General features: G+C 43.2%; 1 protein-coding gene across 3 annotated transcripts; it reads left to right on the forward strand.

The window, feature by feature from the left end:
• Window positions 1-10,625: 10,625 nt before the first annotated feature.
• LOC149835095 (L-ascorbate oxidase homolog) lies at window positions 10,626-16,672 on the forward strand. Of its 3 annotated transcripts, none has more exons than XM_090011687.1 (9): window positions 10,626-10,749; window positions 12,013-12,190; window positions 12,307-12,416; window positions 13,374-13,644; window positions 13,866-13,965; window positions 14,719-15,067; window positions 15,611-15,976; window positions 16,070-16,148; window positions 16,265-16,672. In XM_090011687.1, exons 2-9 carry the CDS (start codon window positions 12,047-12,049, stop codon window positions 16,466-16,468), a joined length of 1,623 nt encoding a protein of 540 aa, XP_089867813.1. In that variant the 5' UTR covers window positions 10,626-10,749; window positions 12,013-12,046; the 3' UTR covers window positions 16,469-16,672. The 3 variants fall into 3 exon arrangements, with proteins under 3 accessions (XP_089867813.1, XP_089867815.1, XP_089867812.1); XM_090011686.1 differs by having other exon boundaries at window positions 10,643-10,749; window positions 11,995-12,190; XM_090011689.1 differs by lacking the exon at window positions 12,013-12,190 and having other exon boundaries at window positions 10,639-10,749.
• Window positions 16,673-23,294: the final 6,622 nt, after the last annotated feature.

Raw genomic sequence — 23,294 nt, forward strand, 5'->3', positions numbered from 1 at the left:
ATAAATTCGACCCTTGGTTCGATTACCCCTGGTAAAGGTGCCAGGAACGGTCGAACCTCGTACCGACGAGAGGATCCCGTCTCCCAATTTTCCCGCAAATATTTCAAAAACGGAGGCGAGTAATCTTTTAAAATCTTTTTCAAAATCAAGGTCAAGTGAGACCCCCGCAAAAGAGTTCCTCTCTCTCTTTCTTTCTTTTCTCTTCTCTCTTCTTTTTCTGTCTTTTATTTTCCTCCCTTCAAAAAGGAGGAAAATAGAGGTTAAAAAAGGAAAAGAGAAGAAAGAGAGAGAAAGATACAAGAGAGGAAAAATTTTGCGATGATCACAAGTCGTAAAATCTAAGGGTGAGAGGGAAGTAGTTAAGTGACTTGTATAACACTTCTTTTGACCTTGTGCTACTATTTTCCCTTGTCTTTGGCTTGAACCAAGGATGCCCACATGATGGATATGATCTGATATTTTCTTGATCTTTGAAATACAATATGCAGTGATTTAGACAAGTATTTATCTTTTGATACCCCATACCTAGAGCGTTGACCATAACCTTTGCACAGTAAATATTCTTTAGCAATTTCTCGTCTTTGGGCAACATACTCTTTACAATAGAGCACAGACGGTCAAAACATAATTGACACAAATTATACCCTGACTTCAAATTCAGTAGTTGAATAACTGCAGACAAGATAATGTGACTCTCGCAACCATTTCACAGTGGCTCATCAGCATCTCTAAGTAAGTCATAAAATCTACTAGTTGTATTGTTTGTTACTTCTTCCTCTACCCTAGTTGGTACATCACTAGGTCCCATAGTAGAACCCATTACTGGTCCTGTGGCATCAAATATCAAATTCATATATGGATTATCGTGCACCACATCCACCCGTGCATCAAAATTATTCCAAATTTTTTTACCATGAAGCGTCCAATTCTGATAACCACTAACAAAACCCTTCTTGTATAGGTGATGTCTAACGCCATGAGATTCTATAAATCGATTGTTCTTACACATCGTGCAAGGGCATCTGATCCGATCGTTGGGATCCACTATACTGACACTTGCCGTTGAGAATTCAATAAAATTGTCAACACCATCCATATATTCATGCAACATCTCATTATCAACTATCCTACGGTACATTCATTCATGGTTCACAGCCATTTTGTCCTAATGTTATGGATATTATCATCACCAGTTAAAAGAGAATAATAATAATGCTATGATGAAAAAAATATCTAATTAATCTATTAATTCTTGTTTGGTGATTGTTTGTGAGCAATTTTTTTGTTTCAGTTAATGCGTAAATTTTCTTCTCCTCTATACCACAAACATGCTTAACATAAAATGCAATTTCATGAACTATTATGCATGCATTGATAATTCAATATTTTCGTATATAACACCATCACATCATATTTATACACATCACGAGGATATTTAGAAATATGAAATCACATTCCATAAAATGATACATTCATTTGAAGCATATTTTCATGATACAATTTCACATGAAAGGCATAATCAAATGGAAATTAATATTGCAATACATTGCACAATTTCACATGCAAGCATGGATACAGTCACATCAAACATTGCAATACATTCAAATCATTCATATCAAAATAATGTCAAACCTGTACCTGCAATAAACACACTCCAATATCCTGCTAACTACTACCATGTTTAGCATGGAATCCGAACTCCAAAATAAGAACACTTCTATTTTCATACATTAAAATCATGCTTAGCATGATCTCCAAACTCCATTAAAGTAGTCCTAGTTATCTACAACTAAGTGAGTGTGTGAACAGAAAAGTATTGAATCTAAGAAATTAAATAACATGTGATGCGCTTGCATTCCTTACTCACCATGAGTATTTACCCGATTTGCATTTTGCTTGTTTATTTTTGCATAGCATTTTAAGTCGCATGCGATGCTTAGCATTAAGCATCACACATTTTGCTCTGATACGCACTTGCATTGCATATTACTCTTGCCCACCAAAGACAAAGACACAAGAAAGTACCAGTCTGACAAAACAAACACAACGGTATGGAGCGGATCTCTCTGTCGTTGTTGCTTAAACAAGGGCAGGGGGCAGAAGCCCCCTACCGAAAAGTACCAGCGGCAGGGGTGCCCCCCCTGTCGACTGAGCAAACACAATGGCAGGGGGGAGGATCCCCCTGTCGCTATTGCTTAAACAAGTGCAGGGGGCCTCTGCCCACTGCAGGCAGATCCCCCTGCCACTGGAAATACTGGTGGCAGAGGGCTCCCGCCCCTGCCGACCGAGCAAACAAAACGGCAGGGGGGTAGATCCCTCTGTTGTCCTTTCTTAAACAAGGGCAGGGGGCTTCACCCCCCTGTCGAAAAATACCAGCGGTAGGGGGGAGGATTCCCTGCCGCCCTTGCTTAAACAAGGGCAAGGGGGCAGCCCCCTTGTTGGAAAATACCAGCGGCAAAGGGGGCGGATCCCCTACCGAAAAATACCAGCAACAGGGGGCGGGTCCCCTGCCGACAAGTTAGAAAGAGGGAAAAAGGGGAGGCGAGCTCACTGACATACTTTCCTTTTGGTGGGTCGTCAGAGAGCGGGACAAAGATGGCTGGGGCGATCGCTGGAGAGCAGCACAGGGGTGGTCAGTGAAAGAGCAGGTACGGAGATCACCGGGGTAGTCACCGGATAGCGGGAGGTGGATGGGGCAGTCGTCGGATAGTGGGAGGTGGCCAGAGCGGTAGCTGGAGAGTGGGAGGTGGCCGAGGCGGTCGACGGAGCACGATAGGTGCTTGAGGTGAGCAACGCAAAGGCGGTCGACAGAATAGCGGGTGCAGAGAGGGCCGGGGCGGTCGCTGGATAGCGGGAGGTGGCCGGGGAGGCCGCCAGAGAGTGGGAGGTGGTCGGGGCAGTCGCTGGAGAGCGGTAGGTGGCCGGGACGAGTAGTGCGAATGAGAGAGAGAGAGAGAGAGCAAACACAATTTTGTGCACTAGATGGGCATTTTACATCAAAAATTAGCGACGAATTCACGACAAAATAATTCTATTGCCAACACCGACGCTAATTAGCGATGGAATAATATCTGTCGCTATGTCGTCGCTAAGTTCCGACATATTTTGCTATGGAATAATATCCGTCGCTAAGTAGCGATGAATATTATTCTATCGCTAATCCCACAACTACTTCCAATTTTAGGGACGGCTCATTTTCTCTCGCTAATCCATCGAAAAATTACGACGAATTATTTATGTCACAAATTTCCGTCGCTAATTGACGTTTTTCTTGTAGTGTCATTCGATGATGCCTAGGCATTCTTTCGCCTAGTCTCAAGCCACCATACTCAGTTGGAACCACCTAAGGTGATTCCAGAGAGAATTAGCCCTAACCCACATGCACCCCCATGCGTCCAACCGCTACTCATGAAAAAGTCCAACAAGCCGAAAGGTCCTTAACCAAATCTCCAAAGGCAACATTCTCTGATCTGCTGGCACTACTTAACCAAACAACGCTCCACGTTTATGTTGCCATACAGTGATGTACTAACGACGATATTGTTGCCTATCGTATGTTGTGATACCACCGTACATCTCCAATCAAACCAATGCATACCACATGTTTCTATACTCTATGCATTTTCACTCAGTAGAGCTTCACACTGCATATGCCTCATTTCAAAGGCTCAATCCGAAACATTCTTTCTCACCCACACTACAAGAAAAATGTTAATTAGCGACGAAAATTTGCAATGGATTTTTTTTTGTCACAAATTTACGACAGATTAGCTAGAGAAAACTTTCATCATGAATCTGTCGCTACTGAGCGACAGATTAGTGATGCTAATTTGTCGTCGCTAATTCTCAATACAAGAAAAACATTTTAGCAACAGTTTTAGCAAGGGAATTTTTCCGTCGCTAATTAGCGACGAAAAAAATTTCTCGCTAAATTCGTTGCTAATCTTTTATTTAAATCGACCCATCAAGAGCGCAAATTTTTTCCTCTTTGCCGTTCGAAATTTAAACCGACCTCGCTCGATTTAAACTGACTTCTTTGTGGAGGGCGACAAAGTTCGAGGATGGTGGAAGGGATGATATCAAAGGATGACGATAAGGCAGAGCGGTCGTTGGAGGACGGCAACGCCGGAGAGCACGTCAGAGAGTGCACTGGAGAGCACGTCGATTCATGGAGGACGATGATGAGGCAGAGCGATCGCTAAAGGACGCTGACGCCGAAGAGCACACCGGTTCACGGAGGACGGTGATGAGGCAGAGCGATCGTTGGAGGACGGCGACGCTGGAGAGCACGTTGGTTCATGGAGGACAGCAGGGCTGAAATCGGAGGATGGCGACGCCGGAGAGCGCGCTGAAGAGCATGCCGGTTCATGGAGGACGGCGATGAGGTAGAGCGATCGCTGGAGGACGGCGACGCCGGAGAGCACACTAGTTCATAGAGGACGACGAGGAGGCAGAGCGATCGCTGGAGGAGAGCACGCCGGAGAGCACACCGGTTCTGTGCAGAAGACCCTGCAGTGGTAGGTCGGTCCGCTTAGGTCTAAGAATCTGTGCAATGCATGCCTGTCGGGTGCGGTACAAGTCCGGCTTATTGTTGCCGAAATACCGCCCGACAGAGATCAATTTTTTTTAAAAATTTAGCGATAGATAATGTTTGTCGCTAATCTGTCGCAAATTAGCGACGTAAGTAACGACAGATAAGTTTTGTCGCTAATTAGCGAGCAAAAGTTTGTGATGGGCGCTATCCAGCGCTAATCCATCTTCAATACATCGCTAAACTATTTAGCGATGGATTAGCGACAGATTAGCGATAGATATCGCCCGACGCTAATCCACGATTTTCTTGTAGTGCCAAACCATTGTCGTCCTTGATAATGTCGGTGCAACTAAGAATACAATTTTAACTGATATGTCAGTTTCTCTTTATACTTATCTTTGGTTTACTTCTTTTCTTCACCCTATTCAACTTGTTATGGTTTTCATCCATCATCACCGCAACCTTTAATATGCCAAGTCGCATTCCTTAATACGTCTCTAATCACTTAGATAGCGGTCTTTCGCTCCATCAATATCGAGCATTCTTTACTCGTGGGACCTCAGTGCAATCCCCTACACAAGCGGGTCATCCTTGTCTGCACGACAAACTTATCGTCTTCATGCTCAAGGCTGGGGTGCCTTCTGAACCCAGTAAAAGCAATTCTAAGCCCTTTGTGGTCCTCATAGAGAAGAACGGCTACCCACGAGTGATACATGGATATCAACTCCCTTAAGGCATCAACTTGCTGATTTTCAACATTCCAAACTAGTCCTCAAGTGTGAGACGCTTACATGCATATCACCTCAAAGTGGTCCTTCAAAGCATCTTTTTAGGCATTCGTCATCACAAGGGCACCTTAACCCAACGCTGCAACTCTCATCCAGAGTCAACACTTTGTAACTCTCTCCCGGAGTCAACAAAACATTCTCGCAAGAACTAAACCGATGAGCCACAAACAACAACTTTTTTTGCACATGCAATCTACAGAGAAATTGCCAACTTGAGGGACCAAAATAATGAGCATTTTGCTCAACATGGGCACTCTGCTAACCCACAATATTGGGAAAGAATATAGAAGTTTAGTTGAGTCTCTCATACCCAAAGGTGTAAATCCATCCAGCCAAATCTAACATGCATTTTCTGCATGTACAAGGCAAACATCACGCTCCACCGGTGAGCCTAACGCACAACTGGTAGGAATATTTAGCTTATCTATATTCCCTTAGTCAATTGAACAACAACCTTGTACTTCTGTTTACCATAGTCAAGATGTCCCATGTCATCCTGCCAACATCTTGCTTCTGTGTTTGGTCAATAATACTTCAGTTGTGCAAATTTGCGTAACCAAGATAAATCATCTCTTTCTTCTTCAGTGTCACACATAATGAACAATAAGTCTCCATAAATCTTTCTGCTTTGATGTCAATCTGTCACGAGCTTATTTTTTCAATAAGCTAGTGTGGCACGACGGTCCTTCCTTACCGCCATAAGCCTTCCAGTCGCTCACTTGCAATTAATTTGTCATGGGCATAGAATGCTCTGCAAACCCACGATGCGCCATACTGGCTAGCCTAATGGCCAAAGGCCGCATACCAACACTTTTTTATATGTTGAATCATTTCATTGGCCCTATGCACCACTTCATGCGTAGCTGCCTAGCAAAAGGTGATCAAGCACATCTCCAAATGCGTATTCTATATAGTCAATGCTACTTAGTGCATAACCATCACATACCAGCTATCACTTTTGAAAAGAGGCACAAATTTTGCCTTAGCCTTACGTGCCATAGAGCGTATTACGACTCCATACATACTCTACAACAAAACCTCACCACTGAAGGAACAAAACCTTGTGGCCCCCAGTTTGAAAATCAGTTGATGATTGAACATCATAGCGAGAGCACTACCCAGACTCATTCACCGATGCCTAGACATTCTCTCGCCTAGCCTCGAGTCACCATACTCGGTTGGAACTACCTAAGGTGATTTCTGAGAGAATTAACTCTAACTCTCACGCACTCTCGTGCGTCCAACCACTATGCATGAGAAACTCCTGCAAGCCAAGAAGTCCTTAACCAAATCTCCAAAGACAACATTATTTGATTCGCTGACACTGCTTAACCAAACAATGCTCCACGTCTATGCCGCCATACAACAATGCACTAACGATGATATCATTATCTATCATGTGTCATGCTACCATCGCACATCACCGATCAAGCCAACGCATACCGCACGTTCCTACACTCGATGCATTTTTTACTCAGTAGAGTTCCGCACTGCACGTGCTTCTTTCCGAAGGCTTAGTTCTGGACACATAGCGTACATAAGATTATTTTGGTAGATATGTATCTATTAGTAGCTTGATATTTATTGTTGTGGTTTACACTCTTTATTTCTATGCATTTTTGTGGTTGCGACCAAGTTAAATTTTAATTTTGCTACTTGTCTGCCCACTTAGGGAAATAATTGCATGGAGGGGAGAGGAGTATTTGACGTTTAGTTTGCACATAGGCTTTTATTTTGAGAAACATGATCTTACCGCTTACTTATGTTTAATTCCCCTTCTGCATGGAAGGTAACACCTCATAGATTATTGTAATGTTTATGGTTTCTAATGTTAAAGAATCCTTACATGCTAAGTGTTTCTTAACAAATAACATTTTCTTTATTATTGGACATTTGGGTCCAACTCATAGTGTGACCCAGTTTGACATTAATGAGGAGTTAGTGGGCAATTAATGGAATTTAGTAGGGTAAGGGTTACAAGAATGTGGAGGGTTTTATATTTTGAAATCCCCTCATTATCCTCCAGTATAAATATGGGGCTTGGCTGCATTATGAAAGTATGAGTCCTCGTAATACACATTTGGGTTCAAGGTCCTGCTTCCGGTGGGCGTGGATAGGCTGAGGAGAACGCTCTGGTACGTCGCATAAAAAATGGCATCTACCCGTATGCGATGAATTAGCATTCCAATTCTGTTTTAAAGATACCCCAATATGTCACTCTCCGTAAACTAGCTATGGCATTATGAGAAAACCAATAAAGCCTGTCAGAGTTTAATTGGTTGTAGAGCAAGAGATGCTTATCTTTTGTTTGGTAATCAACGAGATATTGCAATGAGTTTATGAGTAGGGATGGCAGTGGGGTGGGGCCCGGGGGACAAGGTTTCCACCCCCGCCCCCCCTCAAAAAATTTTCCTCCACCCCCGCCTCCATCCCCGTTTCATACCCTTCATCCCCGGTCCAAACGGGGATGAGGCGGGGCGGGGATATTGCGGGCAAAAGTGGTCGGGGCGGGGATCGTGGCGGGGACGGGACGGGGCGGGGCGGGGCGGGGAAAAGTGCACGTCCACCCCCGCCCCGCCTCCGCGGCGGGGATGGATTTTATTCTCCACCCCCGTTTCATACCCTTCATCCCCGGTCCAAACGGGGCGAGGCGGGGCGGGACCCCGCTTTCGCCCGGTCCACTGCCATCCCTATTTATGAGTTGCATTCTCAGTTCTACAGTTGCTTTATTAATTACGTAAAGTTTTGAAAAAAATAATATTAAATACCAATCTAGCCTACAAAGGAAGTTCATGACATCATCTTTCTTGTAGTGTCCGTCTTAGTTTCATATCTCAATGACATGATTTTCTATAACTTGTTTTATGTAAGCTATTTATTCTTTTAGGAACTTTTTATGACACCTTATATTGTATGGTTGCTTAGCAAAATACAGGGTTTAACCTTTATTAGGTTCACGTATTCCTGATTTGTTGCAAGCTTTTACGATTGCTTCTGTTTTTGCTCCTGATGGTAAAGAATATTAATGGAACTATTGATGATCTCAATGCCTCTTCACCATGATAGGATGAGAGTGGTTTGTTTCAGGGCCTCGAAAGAGTGAGGTTGAAATGTTTAGTAGCCAAAAGATTGGTCCCTTGTTCATCTTGAGGAAGTTCCTCTATTTTGTATTTTTGTTCTGCATCTGAACAATGCCAGTAGCTGTAAGTTCTAGATGGGATACATCCATCCAACACATTTAGGCCGTAGTTGCAAGGAGATTCTCTGGCCATGGAAAACAAAAATTTTGTGAGGCATGTGCATCACAAAATTTAGCGATGTCACACAACCACAACTTTGTCCAGATTAGACATGCTATAGCAAGAGAGGGTCCGAAAGGAGTTAAAGAAGAATTATGTTTTATGTTCAGAAACAGTAGAAGTACCACTTCTTTATGTGTTTTTTCCTGTCATTCATGGTAGTTATGCTCTTATCTTTTGTATTCTATTGAAAGAGATACAATGACAAAGGTTGACTATAAAGCAAAAAAATGTGAATTTTAGATAATATTTTTTAAATTATTTTATGTTTTTTTGGTGTAGTATGATATATATATATATATATATATATATATATATATGAACCCAATTAGTAAATATGGGAGATATTAAGAATTTAAGAAAAAAAATGCAACCTCTTTAATAAATAATAGAATTTTTATTTACAATAAAAAAAAATTAGGTTCTCATTTGGAGGATTCGCCTAAAGCCTCAACTTCTCTTAAGCCCGCCCCTAGATGTTTGTTAAATATCTGGCTCCATGGGACCTGTCCTATTTTTAAGCAAATTCTTTAAACGGGTTAGATTTCGGCCTTCATTTTGTCTACAAACACAATCTAAACTCAAACAAACATGTAATAGGATGCTTTAGGACCGTGAGAATTTGTTTTTTTTTTTAAGGTAAGCTGGGGTTAGGCAGACCCTTACTAGTTATACAACTATACCATTGGGTTTTGAACCTGCAATGTCCCAATACAAGGTGACGTGCAGATAGGGGTGGCAATTTCTGACACGACCCGCCAACCCGCCTCTTAGGCGGGTTCGGGTTGAGCTTAAGCCAACCCGTTTAATAAACGGGTCGACCCGCGTAACCCGTTTATTAAACAGGTCGGGTTCGGGTTGGAGGTATGCCAACCCGGCTGACCCGTTTAATAAACGGGTTAGGCGGGTGGGTCAACCCGCCAACCCGACCCGCCAACCTGACCCGCCAACCCGTCTGCCCGACCCGTCAACCCGCCAACCCGACCTGTCAACCCGATCCGTCAACCGCCAACCCGACCCGCGAACCTGAAAACCCGTTTACCCGACCCAACCCATTTATTAAATGGGTTGGCGGGTCGTGTCGGGTTACCCGTTTATTAAACGGGTCGGGTTCGTGTTTGCCACAGCTGACCCGTTTAATAAACGGGTCGGGTTTGGGTTGAGGTATGCTGACCCGCCAACCCGACCCGATTGCCACCCCTACGTGCAGTAGCTGCTCTTACCAGACAAGCAGAGACCTGTTGGTAAAACCGTGAGATTTTAGTCGCGTCCAAATATAGAACGGAATGAACAAATAATATAATAAACAACTAACAAAGTTGCACTTGCTGGATTACAATATTTTAAAGATGGGTTAAAGTTGGTTACAAAAAAATTACTTTCTTTTTTATTTTATTTTTTTTCATGCGTGATTTTTTTTTTATTTAGAAAGAATATCATATCAAAACTTCTTACAGGCAAAATTTTCTTTTCTCATGAGATTTTTTTTTTTTTTTGCTTGCAAACCTGCCTATATAACATAATTGATTTTTTCTTTTTTTTAATTGATCCATGCCGCAAGGAGAACGGATCAGGTCATACTGAATATAATCCGGTACATTCAATCTCCACCGTACATCTCATTTGATCGATTTGTGTGCGAGCTCATTTTCACAAGCTTTCAAGTAGTGATTAAGCTATACTCGACCTACGGCAAAGTTGAGAAGGCCTTTCCCCACTAACAATCCGTCAGCTGGCCCCAGACGCTCCTTGTGTGGGCCCACGCCGATGGCATTGGCATCATTTAAGGTGGGCCCCCATCAATTTGTTAGGCAAGAGTGTGGGATGGATCGATGCAGGCTGACGAGAAGCATCCCAACCCAAGTGTGCCGGTGTCTCTCACCGCCTTTTTTTTTTTCTTTTTTCTTTTTTGCTTTTATTCTATACTCGCAGCAATGCGGGTAAAAAAGAAGGGCCTAAAATACTAAAAATAGTATAAGAAAGCTCGTGAAGCACGTCAAGTCAAGGAGGCGCCTGCCTGGCATCCACTGCGAGCGGTGAAGGCTCTCAACCCAAACATTTCCTTCTCCCGCCCCCTTTTTAAAGCGGGCGTCCTCAAGCGCAGTGGATCTGCCGGAGACGTTCTCCGGTACGAACTCGTTCTCTTGATGATTTGTTATCTTTAATAGCAACTGCTGATCTGATAAAGATCACTGGCCGAATGCGGCTGGTTTCACCGAATGTTTTAAAGAAAAATCTCATTCTGAGCTTCCTTCTTCCTAAAACGTTAGCTTTCTTCTTTTTTTGTTGTTACTGTTTTTGGGGACACTCCGAACGGTCATTTGTTGGAGAAATAGCCAGATCCTTACTGTTGGAAGTTTCGGCTTGACTGAAAATTTATGTTGTTTTGGAGTTCCGTGGAATCTTTTGGGCGTAAAACTGTCGCGTATCTCTGATCTGCATCCTTTGGAATGCAGATGTTTAGGGTCTTCTCTCGACGTCGATTTCGTGGAAATCGACGCTTTCTGAGCGTCATTCTCGCTTTTAGAGCGCGATGAGCTTGCCGATTGTAGATCGGTCTGCAGATAACATAAAGACTTCTTCTTCTTCCTTTTGTTTGAGAATGCAGTGATGTTTGATGCCGTATGTGACTCATTTTGTTGGAAGATTGTCTGTTCTGTACCATCTGTACTCGTTATGTTTCAGATTTGGAGCTCTTGTTTCAAGGGCATAGTTTTCACCTGCCTTTTGTTTGATTTAAGCGGTTCCGGATCATCTTAAACAACTTTTGACCTTTCTGGTTGTCAAATACCGTTGCATTTACGCATCCATTATTCTGTTGGAAGATGCAGATGCTTTACTGTTTAAGCTTCTTATTCCTTTGCAAATTTTGGGTTCTAGGTATTCTAGTGGCACAGTTTTCTTTTTCATTTGTTACAAGAGGAGAGTTGAGGACTCCGGCGTTGCCATTTTTGAGATCTATGATGCTTCTCACTGTTTTCAGATCCAAAAGTTGTATTTCTGCTCCTTTGAGACTTTATAATGGAATGTGTTGCAACATATGGTAGAACCTTTGCAGAAACTCTGAAAGTGGACTACTCGAAATATGAATATTTTTAAATTTTGAGACCTCTGTGTTGTTTGATAGACAATGTAGACACACTTCAAATCGTCCAACAGTAGATTTTTGTATTCCAGTTTTAAGATTTCTATGACATAAATATTCAATCAAGAGAGATATCCCATTTGATCTTGGCTTCTTTTACCTTGTCATTTTATCCTTTTTTTACTTGTATTTGCTTATGATTCCATATGGATTTTGTTCTAAATTTCAGTTATGGAGTTATTTTTGTGTGCTTATTTTCAATCTTATTTGATCAATACAAATCTTAAGGTGCATATGGAAGTGCAGGAACTTGAAAATTGATTAGATTTCTTGGGACAACATGAGAAGAAGTAGCTTCTTCCATCTTGTTTGTGGGGCTCTTTCTTGCCTTCTTTTCTGCCTTGTTAGAGCAGATGACCCTTACCGATTCTTGACATGGACCATCACCTATGGAACGATCTATCCTCTTGGTGTACCCCAGCAGGTTGGATCCACAGGTTCTAGTTTCTGAAATGATATGATTTACATTATTGTGCAATTTTAAATGGTGGGGGAAGGTTTTATGTATTTACTAATTTATATGGCTTCTGGGTTGTTAAGGGTATACTCATCAACGGGCAGTTCCCTGGTCCTCGTCTAGTCTGCATGACCAACGACAACATCATTCTGAATGTCATTAACAATCTAGATCAGCCCTTCCTCCTGACCTGGTAAGAGCTTCTGCTAATATTTTCTGGGCTAAAAGTATCCTTTTATCTTTCTGTTTCTTGAAATTGTGATCTTTCTTGCTAATGAAGAGTATCAAGTGCAATCATTCTCAAGTTGGTATGTATAAGGAACATACTATGTGATCCTGTGATGGTTCTAGATTCACTGGATCAACTGAGATCATGTATTATTCAGCATGATTAGGGCAAAACCTAATCATTCTTTTTCTGTAATAATTGGAATTAGTGATTTGGCTTGTGTCCCCCAATTATGTCCTGTTCAACTAAATTGAACACTTCCAACTGTTTATACATTATGAGGCACGACCAGCATCTAAACTGTTCAAATTTGCTTGGTACAGCCAAAATCAGGTGGAAACTCACCCTGTTTAATTAAGTCGAATCCCTAAAACCCTTGAAATATGTTTGGGTTTTTTATTGACTTTGTTTGTGCAGACTTACTGGAGTAAAAACCGAGTCCAGTACTCCAACTCGACTGTAATTTTCAGTGATTTAGTAATTTGTTGGATCATGACCTGGATGAATTCACAGTTAAATCACTCTTTTTGCTTTGATGTTAAGATCTGTTTAGAAGTGCCTTCATATATCATCCTCTCTTGGGCATGTCATAACAATCCTTCATGGCATTTCCATGTTCAGTTAATGATATTGTCGGTAAAGTTCTTTTTCTTTTTTTTTACCATATCTGGATGTTTTTCATTTCTTTCTTATATGTTCAACCAAGAAAAAAAATGAAACCAGCCATTGAGTGGTTTGAAACATTCACGTGGCAGTGTCTCATCTCATGTCATCACATTCAATGAGTTTATATGGTTAAGCTTTAATTGAATATTTCGTTCCCAATTTGCCTGTGTTCATATCTTTTAGTGGTTGTTCATCCCTTATATCTGTTCTTTGCACTTCTTTTACACTGTGGTAATTTTAATGAAAAACTACTAGGAATGGCATTAAACAGCGGAAGAATTCATGGCAAGATGGAGTGCTTGGAACAAACTGTCCTATCCCGCCCGGAGCAAACTACACATACAGATTCCAGCCTAAAGATCAGATTGGAACCTATTCTTACTTTCCTTCAACTGGCATGCACAAAGCTGCTGGAGGATTTGGAGGCATCGTTGTTGTGAAACGGCCTTTCATACCTGTCCCTTATCCTCCTCCTGCTGGGGACCATACAGTTCTCATTGGTGACTGGTATAAGGCCAACCACAAGGTTGGTGACCTGTACATTTGGTGATATCTCTACTGAAAGTTGTGTTTCAACTTTGTTTAGTTTCTCTTCTTACGATAATGAATACAATTTGATACTGGGCATTTTGAGACTTTCTTCTATTTGTAAACTCATTTTTCATTCTTTGTATAAATAGCTATGAGCAGTATGCTAATTTGATGGGCTCATGACCCTAATTCAATTTTTTTTTGTGCGACGTGTAGACATTGCAACATTTTCTGGATGTGGGCAGTCCTTTGCCTTTCCCTGATGGAGTTCTTATCAATGGTCAAGCACATTCTTCCACCTTCAACGTGGATCAAGGTAAATTATCCGTCTTAGGTATCCTGACTTCATGGTATGCATTACCCCATAAAGATTTGTTGATCAATTTATAGACCTCATTTTGGCAAATGCATGGATGTTTGTATGGTGGAACCTGATCTAATATGATATTCTTGACCCAGAACTCGTTTTGATACCAATCACTATTTTAGGACCCAGATGTGGGGTAGCCCAGCATTTCCTAATCAGTATCCTCATATGCTCATATAGTCGTATTCAATTGTGTTCAGATTGATAATGGATAGCCATAGAATTGTATTGGCAGAACCAAGTAACTTGAAGAACCATTGTTTTGCTTTATTAAAATGCTTAAGTATGAGACTCTTGAAACACCATGATCTCCCTTCACATGAAAATATTTGTTTCTCCTTGTTAATACATCTGATACTTTAAGTTTTTTTATTTGACATCCTATGTCTTGAATAATTAATATGAATTCTCTGTTTCGAAGAATGTTAGAATCGGTTTTGCATACAGCTCACTAATTTTTGTTTAGTTAGCTATCAGTTCAAGCATGCATGATCTGGAAGATTGTTACTGGTCATAGTTTGGGGGACTTAACTCCAATCATTGTGTGATGGATTAAGTTACATTTCTTGTCTCTGTGTGTTTGCATGTTCACATGAAATATGCTTTTTTTTCTTTCTATAAACTGCGAGAATAATAACTCAAGTCACACTAGTGTCAAATGAATAAATATTTGACAATCCAAAGGACTTTTTGTTTTGACAGGCAAAACCTATATCTTTAGGATCTCCAATGTGGGCTTGCAGGCATCACTGAACTTCAGGATTCAGGGTCATAAGCTGAAGCTGGTAGAAATTGAAGGCACACATCCACTTGAAAATGTTTATGATTCTCTGGATGTGCATGTTGGACAGTCAATGGCTGTTTTGGTCACAGCTGATCAACCACCCCAGGACTATTATATTGTTGCCTCTACCCGCTTCACTGGCAATATTCTCACAGCCACTGCTGTGCTGCACTACACTAATTCCCACACCCCTGTGTCAGGACCCATCCCTGGTGGCCCTACATATGATGATGTGGTTTGGTCTCTCAACCAGGCTCGATCATTCAGGTACCATTCCGGATTTTATGTTTGTGAAATAGTTAGTTAGCCTGCAAGCAAATTGTTTACAGCTCTGGTTTTATGAGGTCTACTGGAATATTGCCTAATTCTTGTCTAGAATATGGATGCTCACTGATTCTATCAGTGTCATGTCTTAACTTAATTCATCTATCATACGTGTGATGTCAATTCATCATACATTTCACAGCATATCATTGGTGTACCAAATATCAATATAAGCTTAAACCGATTACTGGTCACATGAGATTTGGTTGTCATCTTCATTTGAACGGTTGATTTCTGGAAATTTGTAAATTTCTAAGCTAATGATGACATCTAGATCTTGATTTTGTTTTCTAAATTCCTTTTTTGTGACTATTACAAGAAGTACACTTGATTGTCATGTATCTGAATTGCCTCAGTACAAATTTTCTGCTATGCAGTTCGATTTCTTTTGGTTTTTCAGGTTTTTATTTTTTTATTTACAAGCTTCTTGCTTGCAGCTGTTGATTTTGAGTTTTACAACTATTGATTTTATGATAACCTTAACAGATGGAATTTGACTGCAAGCGCAGCCAGACCTAACCCTCAAGGGTCATTCCACTATGGCCAAATAGTGCCTTCCAGGACGGTTGTCCTTGCAAACTCTGCACCTCAAATTAATGGCAAGCAACAATATGCTGTCAATGGTGTCTCCTATATCAACCCTGATACACCATTAAAGCTTGCAGACTATTTCAATATTCCTGAAGTGTTCAATCTCAACAGCATTCAAGATTTTCCTTCAGGAAGTGCTGCCTACCTGGGCACTGCAGTGATGCCCATCGCTTTTCATGCCTTTGTGGAAATAGTGTTGCAGAACAATGAAAATACCCTTCAATCGTGGCACCTTGATGGTTATGATTTTTGGGTTGTAGGGTATGCCCTTCTCTTTATCCTTCTAGCTTGCATGTCGGCACCTATTTTGGTTCTGTTTGATTGGTGATCCGGGTTAACTTTCTTCCAATGCAGGATGGGTTTGGGAAACTGGTCTCAAGCTATCAGAGATTCCTATAATTTGGTGGATGCTCCCTCCAGATACACCGTTCAGGTAAAGCGACTCTCATCGATCCATAACAAAATGGAAGAGAACATGTCATGTGCATTCCGCTCCCACAACAGAGTTGATCAGATTTAACATAAGTTGAATTATATTTCTTCCTGCAGGTGTACCCAAACGCCTGGACAGCAATTTATGTGTCCTTTGATAATGAAGGGATGTGGAACCTGAGGTCCGCGATGTGGGCGAGGCAATACCTTGGCCAGCAACTCTACCTCAGAGTTTGGTCATCAGAAAAGAGTCTTGCTAACGAATACAATATACCAACAAATGCACTCCTCTGTGGAAAAGCTAAGGGTTACCACATCTAGAAGAGTCCATTCATGTGTTTTGCGTCCTGTCACGAGTGGGTGACCGGTGGCTAGAGCACGGTCTAGAATCTTTTAACTGTTTTTTTCGGAAGATTTGTATTTTTAGATCTGATTGACGTGTGTTCGGCGAGATAGAGAGTGGATATGTTATTTGTTTCATTGGATTTTTTTTTACTAACGGAAATTATAGTTGGTATTGTTTTATATGTTGTCTTTCTTCAAGGATTCTCAATTGGTTGCATTTGTTCTTTTATGCATCAATTGGTAGCATTTGTTTTGCTCTTTTATGTGGATCCAAGCACATGCATTCACATGAAGACCACCGGTCCACCACAGTAATTTTGAGTCAGCATCCACCACCCCACCCACGTGCATCATCAACCGGTGCATGTGCGCACATGCAAGCAGCAGCTCGGTGAATTAATGAGCTTCTCACATGGAGGTTGATGCAAGTTGGCGAGGTCGTAACTTGGGCATGGTACAGGATGTGGATTGAGTCGAGTTTGAATTATATATGACCATGAATCAGCAGCTTTGCGCACGTCCTGCCGGCAGGCTTTGCACGGGTATGGATGCTCTGTTGGTGAGTTACGCCACTCCCCCACGTGAACTGTGTAATAATGTTCTAGAACCTCGGCGAATGGGCTGAATGGGGGAAGACGAATGGCCTCTCCAGCCTGACAGGTGGAAACATGTCGCAGCAGGTGAGGTGGGCATGGAGACTCCAAGGCCAGGCCTGAAACAGGGCAAATGTGGCTTGTTTGGAATCTGTAGCTGGGATGGGCGTTTATGGAGTTTATGCATTTGAATATGTGGCTACTAAATCCTGGATTTGGCAGCTACCACCTCTAGCGTTGAGATTCCAAACAGGACCACCAAGGTAGTTTGACCAAGATTTTACCTCGGGACCACCAAATGCATAAACGCCCATCCCAACGCCGAGATTCCAAACAGGCCCTTACAATCACAGAATTTGATGGTGGAGGTGTCAGGCAAACTCAGGAAACCCTCACCCCCAAGTACCGATTCTGGTGAGTAGGCACTCTTAGCTGCTGAAACTGATGGGGCTTATGGTGATAGCCGGATTTCATGGAGGCCTGACTGATAAAAAGATGGAGTACCGTTTCATGATTGAGGCTCTCAAAGCACAGTGGGCAGGCATGAAAGGGATCACTTTCTTGATTTTTCAAGATGGCCTCTTCCTCATCTCGATGAGTTTGACAGACCAATTAAGATACATCTCACAGAAAGGGGCTTAGAGAGTCGCCGGGTGCACTCTGGTAACAAATCCTTGGAAGCCTGGAACCTCGATCAAGCTCCAGGTCCAGTCAGTTAAATAAGTCCTCCAATATCAAAGACTCCACATGAATTCCTGCCTGCATTAGGAAGGAGCTGTCGGGTCCCTCGTTGATGGATCACTAACCGGGCTCGGTGGAGCATGCATCGTGTGCTCAAGTGAGTGGTGCACATATGCAAAGCAAGGCCTAAATGACTAGGGTCTTCTTCCACCCGGGATCTAACCTTACAAGGTGGCCTGAGCAAGAAAAATAAAATACAAAAGCCAAGAAGGGGTTTCATCCATCCCTTAGACTAGGTTTACAAGTTTGATTCTTTGAGTGTGGAAACCCTACTTACATGCCACTTATAAGTAGGGGTGACAAAATCTGACACGACCCACCAACCCGCTTCTTAGCCGGGTTCGGGTTTGGCTTAAACAGGTTTGTGTCTTAAACGGGTTGACCCGCCTAACCCGTTTATTAAACGGGTCGGGTTTGTGTTAGGGGTATGCCAACCCGCCAACCCGGCTGACCCGTTTAATAAACGGGTTAGGCGGGCGGGTCAACCAGTTTACCCGAACACGACCCGCCAACCCGTCCGCCAAACCCTTTATCCGACCCGACCCGCCAACCCGTTTACTCGAACCCGACCCGTTTATTAAACGGGTTAACTGTGTCGTGTCAGGTTACCCGTTTAATAAATGAGTCGGGTTCGTGTTTGCCACAGCCAACCCATTTAATAAATTGGTCAGGTTCGTGTTGAGGTATGCTGACCCGCCAACCCCCCGACATGACCCGCCAACCCGACCCGATTGCCACCCCTATTTATAAGGCTGCAAATTGGCCATGTAGGACCTTATAGAATACCAATGCAATGCTGAAAATCAAGCAGAAATGCACACGAGAAAAGTATGGCCCCTTTATAAAATTTGGGTTTTGTTGGACCTGTCAAGGCATTGACTGTGCGCGGGTGTCGCACATTGTCATGACCTTTTTTTTCGCATCTTTCTATCTCGTGCAGAGAGGGATCTTGATGAGAATTATGGGTTGTGCGATATGCAACTTGTCTTAGGGGAAGAGCTACGTAAGTCTGGCGAAAGTAGATTCAAAGCAGTGCATATCTCATGCATGCTTAGCACAATGAAATATCTAAAGTGACATAATCAAATGGGCCAATAGAGCGGGGCGATGCCAAAGTCTTTGGCATACGAGTGTTCAAGCCAACGAGGGACATGTGCTTTACCTTCCTGTGGCGAGCGCACGAGCAATCGATGATCATAGAGCTAGCTACGCATCCAAATAAGCATCACAGACATTAGAGTGAGCATCGTATTTCAGAGACGCAACGAACGAAGGACATATTCATTTTTGAGACTTGCAGACCCTGCGGAGTACAGTGCATACCTTTCAGTCTCCAGCCTAATCCAGTTGCTAGTATGATGTAGTGAAGCTCCCTAACTAATAAGAATCATCGTCACTCAACATGCACTCGTCGAGCCCCTCGCAAGGGTGCAAGGTTGGGCAGTAAGGCGGGTGACAAGAACAGGCCCTACGCATGCCTGAGATGCCCATGAGGAATTTGCATACTCGTGAGTAGGTTGTGCACTTTGATGTGCTACTCATAAGATATAGAGATTCCTCACTCTAGACCGCATGATGGTGATCTAATGCAAGTCAAGATAAAGGTCCCCTATATAGGTGTTATGGGAGATGACCCCCACAAAATAGGAGAAACCCTAATATCCCTTGAAATTATATCGCTTTTGTTTCAATGAAATTTCTGAACGTAGACTTCATATTTCGCCAAATCGATCACACCAGGGTCTTTCCCACATATGAATGTGTTGGAAAGATTTCGATCTTGGCTCGATAATTCTCAATGTGCATGGAGATGCATGGCTTCGAAGTTCGGGCAGGCCTGCGCGGGCACCGACATGGCACCTCCAGATAAAGTAGCTCCTTTTAGTGTTTTGACTTTATGGAAGCGTTCCCCACATATGATTGTGCCAGAGAATACTCGATCGTGGCACATGAATTTTGCATGAATATCCTCCATTTGTGAGCTCGAAGTTGAAATGGGTCATGGGTAGCATAGCACCTTTGAAGCATGGCATATGACTACAGGTAGCTGGAGAGACCCCCATGGCATAGAGCATGGATCTTAGCTGATGTAATGCACATTCTAAGGTTTACTTGCTGAGCTATTAATGAGCAATATTGTGTTGCCTTGTATTGCCACCACATGCCATAACCAAGACATGAGCTTTCCACTTTATAATGTGTGCATCTCCATAGGCCCCACCGTAATACACACACATGTGTGCCACTTTTGGTTGGTGACAAATAAAGTTTGGCATATCCTTTTCCACTAGAATAAATTGACATTCTCATCGATACTTCTCTAATTGGGAGGCAACTAGAGTGCCGAACCGCCATGTTTTTCACCTTTTTGCTCTAATGTATACACCTCTTTGGCACTCTAGAGTGCCCCACAAGGCCTCACAGCCTAAGAACCCCGTGTATTCAGACCCTCTCTTCCCCTCTTGATGTACTTTGTTTTCAAGTATCTATAAAGAAGTTTTTTGCATCCCTCTCTCTTTGTGCTTGTGCATACGCGTACTCTTGCTTCTGCTCGTGCGCATGTGTTGTGCGTTGCTTGTGCGCTTAAAATGACTGCTTTCGGTGTGTGTGATTGCCCGAAGCTACGTCACGGGGGGCTTCGCTTCCCAACCCGTGACAAGTTGGTACCAGAGCCTTGTCGACATTGCGAGTGACAATGGCGCCAAAGAAGATTGCCATGACTCCTTCAAGCAGTGTGGTTCCTGCTGAAGAGGACTTCATGGCCGATGATCGGGTGTCAGCCATCTCACGCGATGTGGCGGAGCTGACTGGGTCAGTGACCAAAATGGAGAAGTTGGTTAATGGAACTTTTGTTGCTTTCAGAGATCTCAATGCAGAGATCAAGACAACAGTAGAGGGAGTGGAAGACTCGGTGGAAAGTCTTGCCACTAAACTTAACTACTCGGTGGAGGACTTTTCCACCAGATTTGATGATTTGTTGGGTCGGTTCAACATCATGGCTGCTGAATTGGATGTTGTTCGACGAAAGAATGAACAGTTAGAGCGGCAGTTGAGAACTGCCCCGGCTGGCGGTGTTGCGACATATGTGGATAGACCACGTTACAGGCTACCTGAGCTTGCAAAGTATAAAGGCATGCGGGACTCAAATGATCTCGAGAATTTTATCTACGAGATGGACCAATTTCTAGAAGCTGCGAGGATAGAGGAGGACGCAGATAGGTTGCGCACCGCAACAATGTACTTTGCGGATGAAGCGATCCTTTGGTGGAGACGTCGCTTAGGTGATGTTCGACGGGGATTGGTTGCTATAGTCTCATGGGAAGACCTCCAGAAGGAAATGCGAGACTACTTTCTACCTAAAAATCAAGAGAAAATGGCCCGCAAAAGGTTATTGGCATTGAAACAGACAGGGTCAGTACATGACTATGTCAAGGCATTCTCTTCGATAATGTTGGAAGTGGAGAGAATGGACGATGAGGATCGATTGTTTTACTTTAGCAACGGGTTGCAAGGATGGGCAAACCAAGAACTTATCTGGCATGACCCCGCAACACTAGCTGAGGCACTTGCGATTGCAGAGAAACTTGCCGAGTTGGATAGGAATGACCCTGCATTTCAAGGCAGACAACAGGGAAATGATCGCAACAACCGAAGGGACAATCGAAGAAACGACCAAGGACAAAATGCTGGTCGGGGAAACCAGCAGAATCACGGCTGTCAAGATGGCCAAAATAATAATCAGAATTGGAATAACTTTCAAGGGGGTAATTATGGTCGTCGTGACTGTCGCATCTGCCATGGGGATCATTGGCAGGATATATGTCCCAATAGAAACTGCGGTCAAGGGAATGGAGATAACTGCACACCCTGAGTTATGAATGTTGTTCAGGGTGAGGAAGAGTATCAACTTGCAGAAGCGCCAACAGTTGGCACAATGCAGATGATGAATGCAGTAAAGGTCGCAACGAGTGTGGAACCGATGGTATGCAAAGAATTGATGTATTTGGAACTTTGCTCAACGAAAGACTTACCAAGGCATTGGTAGACACGGATGCCACGCACAATTTCATCTCGCGTGAAGAAGCAGAACGATTGGGATTACAGTGAGAACAAAAAGAGAGCCGCATGAAAGCAGTTAATTCAGAGGCTAAAGCCATCTATGGCGTTGCTCAGGATATACCAGTGCGGATCCACAACTGGTCAGGAAGGATCGCGCTATCAGTCGCACCCATGGATGATTTTAAAGTCATCCTCGGGATGGAATTCTTGAGAAGCAACAAGGCAGTGCCGATGCCCCACCTCAACGTTGTCAGCTTTGAGAGTGAGAGTCAGCCCTGCATGGTTACTGCGATGACAGAAAAGCCTTGTGAGCGTTTGGTGTATGCGCTCTAGTTGAAGAGAGGCATGAAAAGTGGTGACGAGACTTTTCTTGTCACAATCCGTGCTACAGATGAGGTAGAAAAAGTCACGAATGTCCCAGAGGCCTTAGCGCCAGTATTAAAGGAGTTCGTTGATGTTATGCCTGCCGAAATGCCGAAGAAGCTACCTTCGAGGCGCGAGGTAGATCATCAGATTGAATTAATACCGGGTGCACGGCCACCCGCAATGGCTCCTTATCGCATGGCAATTCCTGAGCTGCAGGAATTACGCAGACAATTGGATGATATGCTCGAAGCAGGAATCATCCAATCATCCAAAGCTCCTTTTGAAGCGTCCGTGCTCTTTCAAGCAAAGCACGATGGGTCGAAGCGGTTGTGCGTCGACTATAGGGCACTGAACAAAATGACGGTGAAGAACAAGTACCCGCTTCCTTTGATCGCAAACTTGTTTGATCAACTTGGAAAGACGAAGGTTTTCTCTAAGTTGGATCTGAGATCGGGCTACTGGCAAGTGAGAGTTGCAGAAGGGGATGAGGCAAAGACTACTTGTGTAACGCGATATGGGGCGTTCGAATTTCTTGTCATGCCCTTTGGCTTGACGAACGCGCCCGCTACCTTTTCAACCCTAATGAATAAGATCTTCTATCCGCACCTCGACAAGTTTGTCGTCGTCTATTTGGATGACATAGTGGTGTATAGCGACTCAATGGAGCAGCATGTTCAGCACCTTCAGATTGTGTTTCAGACTTTGAAGGACCACGAATTGTATGTCAAGCGAGAGAAGTGCCTATTCGGCCAGAAGGAAGTCCATTTTCTGGGGCATATTGTGGGAGGCAACACTCTCAAAATGGACCACAAGAAGATTGAAGCTATTCAAGCATGGGAGCCGCCTCTAAGGTTCCCGAGTTGCGCTCTTTCTTGTGGCTTGCAAATTATTACCGACGCTTCATCAAGGGATACTCGTAGATTGCGGCTGCGCTCACAGATCTGTTGAAGAAAGACAGACCATGGCTATGGTCTGATGCATGCCAGAAGGCTTTTGATGGGTTAAAACATGCCTTGACAGAGGAGCCAGTGCTGAAGTTGCCT

This window comes from Nuphar pumila, chromosome 6 (assembly GCF_984573655.1).
Source record: "Nuphar pumila chromosome 6, dmNupPumi1.hap1.1, whole genome shotgun sequence".
Classification (NCBI taxonomy): domain Eukaryota; kingdom Viridiplantae; phylum Streptophyta; class Magnoliopsida; order Nymphaeales; family Nymphaeaceae; genus Nuphar; species Nuphar pumila.